Below are 10,287 nucleotides of genomic sequence, written 5' to 3'. Positions count from 1 at the left end.
ATTTTTATTACGGAGAATGTGTGAAAGTAGTATCTTGTCTCTAATAAAAAATTGTACCCTAATGTTTTACCTGATTTTAGTGAGACCCATATGTTTTAATTATTTTTGAAATTTGATAAAAGTCTATAACAAATTTTTATGACACTTGCATGAATTTGGTTCTTTCTAAATAACACAATTTAGGGATCCTAGTAAAAGAGGATTCCATGTTGATGACTTACTAAGAAAATGAATATATATTTTGAGTTAAAAATTGAATTCATTGGAGACAAAAGCAATGAAATCAAATGTTTCACTAAAAATATTAATATTTTTGTAATTTATTTTTTAATAGTGTGGTATGACAATGCAAATTTTGTCACAAAAATTGATTTTTTGAGACAATAATTTTACATTTATCATCAAATTCTTCTTGTTGTGAAATGAAGATATATAATGGATTAATTTAAAATGTATTTCACTCTATAAAATTGCCGAAAAAGAAAATAAAAAAAATATTGATGCACATAAAACTAGTAAATTAATGAATCAATGAATGTATAATTATTCAAATCAATACTTATATGAACATTCAATAGAATAAATCACAAAATGGAAAAATATGCGTAATCTATCTTTACACCATCAATATTCCTCCTCGAGCCTAAAAAGAGAAGCAAAACAACAAAACGAGGATAAAATATAATAGGTTAAGAGAACCCACTATACAAATTCCGGAAAGGAATGGGACTCAATCCTAGAATAGCAAAAGAATCCAAGTTAAGAACATATCCTCAATTGGGTATTGAAGCAAATCCAACCTTTAATGTAGCATTATAATAATTAAAGTTGACATAAGCTAAACTAGATAAAGCATATGCTATTCTCTAAGTTAGCTTTATATAAAGAATACCTTTTAGGTTTATCAAATATTGTTCCACTTTATATTTTGGTTTCTCTTCTTTTGTCCCCATAATAATATTTGATTCTTTGTAATCTTTATTAGGTACCCTTTATTATTCTTTTACTCTTTATAGATACTTCGAGATCCTTCATGAACTTATGTAATCTATCTTTATATTTATATGAATCGGAAATTCAAAAAAAAAAAAGAATATTAAAGATAAAATTCTATATATGTTTGGTACTAATAAAATGCAATTATGGAGACTAGAAGATTGCTTTTCATATGGTCACAATGTATATTTATTCAAATAATATTATGTGTATATATTTTTTTATACATATTTTGAATATTCAGATGATATATCATAATATAATTGAATATTTTTTAATTTTTAATTTAAAATCATCTAATCATATAATAACACATCATTTGTCTATTCAATTATATACTAAAAATATATATGTTTAGTTTTATTGTATTTTTTTGTTAATTTTTCCCCCAGCGTAAATTGGGTGAGAATTAGGAAACAAAAAAGAGGAGAGGGTAAAAAGAACATATGTAAAAAGCAAGGGAGTAAATGAGAAGTCTTAATTTTTGAACAATGAAAACAAGAAAAGTCATCAGAATTGACTGCACGAGTCAAAACAAAAGTCACTTCTCAATGCCTGCAAAACAACTGAGAAAAAAACAAACTAATCGCCTTGACCCAGCAAGCAAAGCAACCCAGCCAATTTCTTCTTGTTAATTTATTTACTTCTCAATTAATTATTTTCCTTTCACATCTTTACATTATTTATTAATAGTTTTAATTTAACATATATTTTTTTTTTTACTCTCCTCTAACATTGAGAAATAAAAATTTTGTTTTTTTTTTTTACGACAGTTAAAAGTAAAAAATAAACTCCCCGGAAATCAGGGAGTCTTTCAGGGAAGTGGGGCTGCTCAAGGGATATCTATCAAACAATTAAAAAAGCATCCCAAACAGACATAATTAATACTTATTACTGCTTCTGTTTTTATATTTATTTATTTATTTAAGATAATATATAAAATTCATACTTTAAAAAGTAAAAAAAAAAAAAAAAAGTAGTGCCAGAAGTGGCAGAAGGTAAAAAACCAAACTGAATTATCTATTATTTTAGGAATGACTAGACTTGGCACTTTTTTGTATATTTATGAACTTGGGCGAGACCCAAGCGATCTAGCCAGGGGTGTTAAATATTACCCGATAATCAAATTTAATTAATTATTAAATTAAAAGTTGAATTAAAAAAAAGGTTATTTAAAAAATCAATTTAGATATTGCTTCAAAAATATAAAAAAATTAATTTTTTGATTCAATTATTGGTTATTTTAATTTTTAAAATTGGTTAACTAAACTAAACTGGTTTTTAAAATATTGAATATATTTTCAAAAAAATTAGAAAATATAATAATTTTTTAAATTATGTTCAAAAATTATTTAACTGAAAATTCGCTTCAATTAATTAGTATTTTTGGTTTGGTTCAAAATCAATTAATCTTTAAATCGGTTCGATTCAAACAATTGACAAACCGGTGTGGTTAACTGGTTTTGAATACCCTTAGAGCTAGCTCAAGTTCAAAAGTCAGTTTAGTTTTATTAAACTCAATTTGAATTTATTTATTTTGAATATAAATCAAGTTTAAGTGAAGAGATTCGGCTCATTTTGAAATCAAATCAAATTCGAGTTAGAGAGAGTTCGATTTGATTTGGCTCACAAACTAGATAGATGATTCGATTCTGTTCGAACTTGACTTGTGGCTTGGTTCAAATTATATTGAGTAATTTTTAAATAATGTTGTTTTATCAATGAGTTACGAATTTAAACCATAAATCTGAGTCTTATATTATAGTCAAATTCGAATTAAATCATTTTTATTCGAATCAAACTTGAACTACCTTTAATATTGGCTTGACAAATTCGAACTAAACTATTTTTTAATCGAGCTAAAGGGTATTCATATTGAACTCGATTTGTATCTATTCCTATACATCACCGAGTTATTATTCTCATTTTGGACCAATAATAATTATTAAATTGATATTTCATAGGTGATTTTTTGCATTTTTGAAAGTAATATTTGTTATTTGCCTCTCAATGGGTAAAATTTTTAATGAGAGAAAAATAATATTTTTGGAAGAAGGAAGTAGGAAAATGAGAAAAAAATGACAAAAATAATTGAGTTTTTTTCTTCTCAATTCCTTTTGCTTTTTTTTTTTTTCCCCTTACAAACAAAGCAAATGATAAAATACTAGTAATAATAATAATAACACAAACAAATATCCTCCTATACAAGCTCTCCTCTAAATCTACGTTCCCTTTCAAAGTCCCTTTGGACAAAACTAACATCTTACATCTCAAACTTGTCCCTCTGCATCGATCTAGACAAATTCCCAAATTAAAAATCAAAATAAAATTACTAAAATTAATGCAACTAGCTAGGAGGAATGTCTCTCCTCAGATGAATCACTCCATGAAAATATATTATTTTTTCAAGCATCACAAATTCAACTTCAACTTCACCAAATCTGCAAAAACAAACCCAACAATATTTCTACCATCTCCTATGAACCAAACCCAGGTCAAATATTTTTTTTCATCAAATTAAGAGCATTTAATTTACTAACCCAGATTTCAAATAATCGTCCTCATTGAGAAGTATTTGGATCCTGATCATCTCCACTGTCATCAGTCCCCTGAGGCTGATGCTGATGCTGATGTTGATGATGATGATGGTGGTGATGGTGTTGATGCTCCATTGGATTATTTTGCTCTGAATTCATGTTTAAATTTCCTCTTGAGTATGCGTTTAGAGCTGCCAACATTCCCAAATTTGATTCTGCTATTCCCAGGCCCAGATGTTGAGACGGTTGCTGTTGTTGTTGTTGTTGTTGTTGTTGTTGTTGAATTACCATTGAATTCAATTGTAATGGATTTCCTCTTCCCGTTTGGAACTCCAGACTTCCCGGAAAATTGAATCTCGACATGAAATGTAGCGGCGCTTGAAGTGTTGTGCTGGGAGATACTGGAGCTGCTGCTGTTGCTGATTGAAATGCCCACATCTGATGCTGCTGGTTTTGTTGTTGTTCCGATGGTCCGGCGCCGGACACGCCTGCTCCACCCCCTCCGGCGGTCATCGGTAGCATCCAGAATGTGCTTCCAGCTGCACTGGTGGGAGCAGGAGTGACGGCCCACATGGCTGTCGCCGGTAAAATATTCGATGAACGAAGCAAAGTGTTTGAAGGTTCTCCTTGTTGTTTTGATAATTGTAAACCACTTCCAGTTTTAAAGGCTTTGTTAATTGAAGACGATTCTCCTCCGCCGCCACCTCCACCACTCTCACTTTGTGACTGATTATCTTCTTTAAACAAATCCTCTCTAAACCGCTTCCTCATGTAATTCTCAGTACTCGAGTCTCCTCCTCCGCCTCCAGCCCCTTCTCCGGCTGGAAGTGCTTCCGCTATCTGATCAGCCGTCATCAGATGGTGCTGCTGATGATGAAACCCTAACAACGCCGTGTGTGGAAATCCTTCTTCAAAGTGAGGATGATGAGCCAAAGCTAAAGCGCCGTGAAAAGAATGAGGAGCAGACTTTGAAGGAGGAGCTGAAAGAGTAGATCCACTACTCCTCAAAGAAACATTCAAAGTTGAAAAATTTGCTGGAATTGTGCCCGTCCCAGTGGCTGCAATTATTGCATGCTCAGCTTGCTGCAGTAACCATTCAATGGTTTCGCCATCAGATTTGTGTCCCAGCTCACGAGTCAACTGAAAAACCCTCGCTGCACATGTTGCCGGCATTCTTATCCTCCGTCCTCGTCCGTCCACTTTCGTGTGCCGGTCTTTTGTTGATCGTTTCACAGCTGGGTTCGCCGTGGTTGAGGTTGCAGCTGTTGTTGTGGCAGTAGTTGCAGAAGTAGTTGCGGTGGTGGTGATGGTGGTGGGAGTTGCGACTAAATTTTTATTCTTTTTGGAGGAATCATTAAGGGGAGTAGATCTGGTGGCGATGGCTAGAGAGGCGTCAACGGAGGAGGACGATGAAGAGGAAGAAGAAGAAGGAGGAGGAGGAGGAGCTGAAACAGAGAGGCCAGCTTGGATGGAGATGGAGGCCATGAAAGGAGCTGATCTGGTGGTGGTGGTGCCATCAAAAGAAGGGACCACAATCTGAGGAGAAGAAGAAGAAGAAGAAGAAGAGTGTTGTTGTTGAAGATGGTGGTGGTGGTGGTGATGAAGAAGAGGATGAGGATGGTGGTGGGGTTCTGAAGAAGAAGAAGAATTATTGTTGTTTGGTTGCTTACTGCTGCTGGTTTGTTGCAAATCTGTAAGTTCCATTTGGTGGGGTGTGGGCTAGCTAAGCTAACTTGAGGGACTTTCTACTTAATTTTAAAATTAATTAACCCAACAAAAATAAAAATAATAATAATAATAACAATATTTTTTCATACAAATAATATTAAAACCCATTAAAGAGAGAGAGTGAAAGTCTTTGGGGGGTTGTGATTGACTGTTGTGTTTGGAAGAGAAAGAAAGAAAGAAAGAAAGAGAAAGAGAAAGAGAGAGAGAGAGTTGAAGGTGGCTGGTTTTGGGTTTGTTTTGATACAAGTAGAGGGGGCAGGTAGACGAAGGGGACCTTCCTTTGGAGAAAAATATAAACGATATAACACAAGTCCACTCGTGGGGTCTCGTAAAAGGAATGTTGAAAAAACGGCCTTTGTTACCGCTAACACAATCACAATTCCATTTTCATTTATTATAACTTTTTTTTAAATAAAAAATTTTATTTAAATCAGATTATTTATTTTTTTAAATTAAATTAACCATAATAAAAAGATAAAATTATAATTTTTGTGAACAACCTCAAAATCATTATATCAAATAAGTCAAAAATTAATTTTAAAATACCCGATAACCATTTTTTATATTTGTTTCTCCTAATTTGACTAAATATTGGGTTGTAATACAATTTATTATTATACCAATTAATAAAGATATATAATTATATAATTTAAATTTATTTTATTTTTAATTTAAAATTTAATTATAATTTTATAATTTTCTTTGTATCCGTTTTGTTACCCACAATTGACAAGTTTGTATTTTGTCCCATAAATGACCAAGAAAGAATGCCAGTAGTTTGGATTTTTTTTTTTTTTTGTTTGTTTGTAATGTTATCTTAGATGATAATAACTTAAAATTTTTTATGAGTTATTTTTTTATATATTTAATATTTTTTTTTTAAATAGATCATATAGTTATAAATTTACATATTTAATATGAAATACAAGTATATGTACTTTTTGTAACTAAAATTTATTTGTTCAATAGTTTACGTAAGAAAATTTGGAGCCAATAAGTCCAAAAACAGATAAGATATTTGTGATGGGTAATTAATAAACAATTAAACATCCTAATCACTGATTAACTTGTGATGTTTTGTCTTATTAATTCAATAATTTTCCAAGCTAATGTGCCATTATAGCTTAATTATCTTTTTCTTTTACCAAAATAAAAAATCACACAATATTCTGTTTTCTTTTTCATGTGATAAATATTTTTTCATAAGAGAACTTTTTAAAATTGCTCTCAACCTTTTAAATGAGGAAAAATAAAAAATTTCCTTAATTTCTAAAGTTGGTTACGAAACCTGGAAGAAATTTTGTTAAAATTTTGCAGGCAATGTAAATGATGATTATCTGTGTAATTAAGCTTAGAAGGGAATTATTTTAGTTAATGAAATTAGAACAAAAAATAAATAAATAATCAATTAATTAAGAAATTTGAAGTAAATTGAGAGACGAGAGTGAGTGCCAAAATGGTAAATAAGTAAATGTTGAAGAGTTCAGGGCAGCAGACAGCACAGGTAAGCATCAGATAAAGCCTCTAATTTCTAATGCAGTTGGACAGCTCATCCCAACCCAACCCCACGCTGTTTTTTTTTTAATTCTTTAATTTTATTATCTTTTTTTTTTCTTCGTATGTCTTTTCTCCTTTGGCCTGTGGTCAATTTGGGCACCCCATCTTTTCATTAGTAGTTTTTTACTAAAATAAGCAAATTACCCTTTACTCTTATTTTTATTTTTTTAAAGAGGAAAATATGAATTAACAAAGATATGTAATGAGCTTGAATATTATAAGATATTCAATGAATTGATATAAAAATATGGTACCGTGATGGTATAATAAGCTAATAGAATGTATCTTATATCGGTATTAAGTTCAGAATCATCTATTAAATTTAATATAATTATATATTAATTTATTTTTAATTTAAAATTACATAATAATATATTAATTATATTTTTAACAGTATATATATGTAATTTTATTATATAAAAAAATTATCATAAAAAGCTTCTGTCAAAATTAATTTTCTTAATTATTTTAAAAAATAAACATTTAGATCTATATATGAAATCAAATACAGTTATAAAATTAAAAAAAAAAAATTCATAATGAAGTAAAATTTTGATAAACGGTAGGTAAAGTGTAAATTTGTCCTACCAATAAATAATAAGGCGTGTCAAATGACAAAATTTGGGGAGGTGCTCAAATCAAATTTAACTTTCCAAATATTCAAACCAAAAAAATAATTAAATAATTAAACGACACTGATCAGCCAGGTGGATCCAACTGGACCCACTTTTTCTATCTTAAAAATTAATCCATTTCAATGGATAATCATAATCTTAACTCTAATTAACAAAGCACAATCTTCATCCCTATCATCTTTATATTATAAAATTCATCAAATAAGATAGCATCATCATCTTTCCCAATTAAATATTTAAATAATAAAATGCGAATATTTTTAATCAACTTGGAGAAATGTTTCTAGTACGGTTATACAAAATAATATTGTCTCATATTACAAGTGTGACATTTTGTACTAACCATATTGATCTTCCCTACATTTAAATTTCCGTGGCACATACTTCTTCCTATTAATTTTCTAACTTGAAGAAAAAATTTGTAATTTCTATTTATTATAAAAAAAGAGGCATAAAAATTACACAAAGAAGGCCCTAAGAATTAGTCTAAGTGATTAAACGAAATACTCTATTGTAAAAAGTTAGAATTTGATTAACTTGATCCTTCTTAAGTAAAAATCTTTCACTAATTAACTTGGATCGAATAGTAAAATATTACAATAAAGTAAAACCCTAAATTACCTAATATAGTAGTTATAAATTTAGTCATTATATCTCAAAATTTACCTATTAAATGAAATCGGATAGAATTTTCTAATCAAAAAAAGAATTACACTAAGAATGTTCTTATATAGCTACAAATTTTGTGTCATTGATTATTAAAAAATATATATATCGTGTTTGAGGTGTTGTGTTGTTTACTAATAACTATAAATAAACATATCATAAAAAAGGGTATAAAAGTAAATTCAATGTATATTAGTTTAACTAACAAATACTTCAGTTTATATACTCGTTTTCAATAACATCTAATATATAATTTATAATAAAATTATGAATATATAATTTTAAATATATAAATAATATATTATTATATAATTAGATGATTAAAGAGAAAAATATAATATTATAGGAATAATTGTACCGTGAGGGGCAATGGTGTGTTCAAAAAACTAGAAGGGTATAAAAGTAAATTCATATGAACAAAGACGGTAGTGCCTGGAAGGCCAGAGGACAGAGCTGACAGTGGGAATTACTATTCAGACATCACACCCCCTTTGTTTGGTTCTCCTCTCCCTATAAAAAGAGATTCTTGATGGAGACGTTTTTTTCTTTTTCCTCTTCAATCCCTATTCCAACTAACAAAATTTAATTAAAATTTAATTTCCATCACATTCCAAAATGATGGTGTCACAGCACTGTCAGAGATATTCAGCCCCACATGGAGGACTTGACTTATTAAATAATAAATAAAAATAGAAATAGGCCTCTTAATTAGTGATCTGTCTGCCTGTCAATCTCCAAAATTTGTGCACACGCTGTCAATTTAAATTAAATTTTTTTTACCCTCGTTTATTCATTCATTAATGACTTGTCAATCTTGATCTTCATTTCTTTCTGTTCCCATTAACTTTCCTCTTTTTCATCTCTCCTTCTCTTTTACTTTTTACTTTTTTACTTTCTTGTCTTCTTCTCTCTTGTGAAAGGCAATCTCTTTTCTGGGCAGAATAAACTTAGTATTTGTAGTCATTTCATCTACAATCAAATTTTTTTTTCCCAAAATGTTTTGCCTACACTTTAAGGATTAATAAAACAATAAAATTATATAAATTAATAATATGTGTGAATTTTTTAATAAATAATATTTTTAATATATATTTAAATAATTTAAAATAAAATAAAATAAAATAATTAATTAATTATATAATAATATATCATAAATTTATATATAGGAATGATATTTTTTAATAAAATTACTTTTTGTTAACTAAAAAGTTATTTTAGTGACAAATGAAAGAAGTTCTAATAATGAGAAATAATTCTCTTTTATGATATTTTAATATTGAACTTTTAATTTGTTTAATATAGTGATTGTAAAATTTATCACTTGATTTAAAATTTTATTTATTTAGTGTGATTGATAGTTCAACTGAAATAAAGTTTTATCATTATAAAAAAAATTACCCACTTTAACGATAGTTTAAATAATAAAGAAAAATGATTCTAAGTATAAAAATAAGAGTTTAAAATTTAAATTATTTAATAATATTTTAATATTAAAATTTTAATTTATTTAATATAATTATTATAAAATTAATGATTAAATTTAAATTTTTATCTATATAATATGATTAATTCATTTGAGAAAAACTTGTAAATTTAAATAAGGGTTTCTTGTAAAAAAAATAAAATCACTTTTGTTATTTTAAATGTTGATAAATTATATTGAAATATACGAGTATGTGATTCCCGAGTACACACAGGTGGAATAATCCAAATTCGAAATATCCAATATACATTTCCTATCAAATTTGGTCATCCAGGGGACCAATTAATTGTCCACCCACAATATGACATCTAAGTAAATGTAAGTAAGAGCCAAAAAACTGAAATCCTGACAAAAGCTGCAAAATTTTCCCTTACTTTTTTATTGATATATTAATTTTAGTCCCCTTATAAAGCGGACGGTAAAAGTGAAAAAATATATTTAAGTAAAAGTGGGTTTGTTTAATTACCCTTGTAATTTTGTACCTTTGTCCTTCAACCCAAGACAAGAAATTGTTATACATTTTAGCCAGTTCAGGAGTGACAGGGCCACAGGCTACTCAAAATGTTTCATTCAATACACCTCAATATTTGGTAGAGTCACAAAGAACAATCACCATTCAACTGAGGAGTAGTTTTAAATTTGATAAAATTATGTATATTTAATTTAAGTATATAAGTAAATATAT

General features: G+C 28.6%; 1 protein-coding gene across 1 annotated transcript; it reads right to left on the bottom strand.

The window, feature by feature from the left end:
• Positions 1-3,150: 3,150 nt before the first annotated feature.
• Positions 3,151-5,506, bottom strand: LOC123214666 (transcription factor TCP8-like). The gene has a single exon (XM_044634598.1). The coding sequence runs from the start codon at positions 5,235-5,237 to the stop codon at positions 3,558-3,560; it is 1,680 nt and encodes a 559-aa protein (XP_044490533.1). The 5' UTR covers positions 5,238-5,506; the 3' UTR covers positions 3,151-3,557.
• Positions 5,507-10,287: the final 4,781 nt, after the last annotated feature.

Source organism: Mangifera indica, chromosome 4, assembly GCF_011075055.1.
Source record: "Mangifera indica cultivar Alphonso chromosome 4, CATAS_Mindica_2.1, whole genome shotgun sequence".
NCBI classification, from domain to species: domain Eukaryota; kingdom Viridiplantae; phylum Streptophyta; class Magnoliopsida; order Sapindales; family Anacardiaceae; genus Mangifera; species Mangifera indica.
Note: the sequence above shows the minus strand (reverse complement) of the source record. Positions and strands in the feature narration are given on the sequence as shown.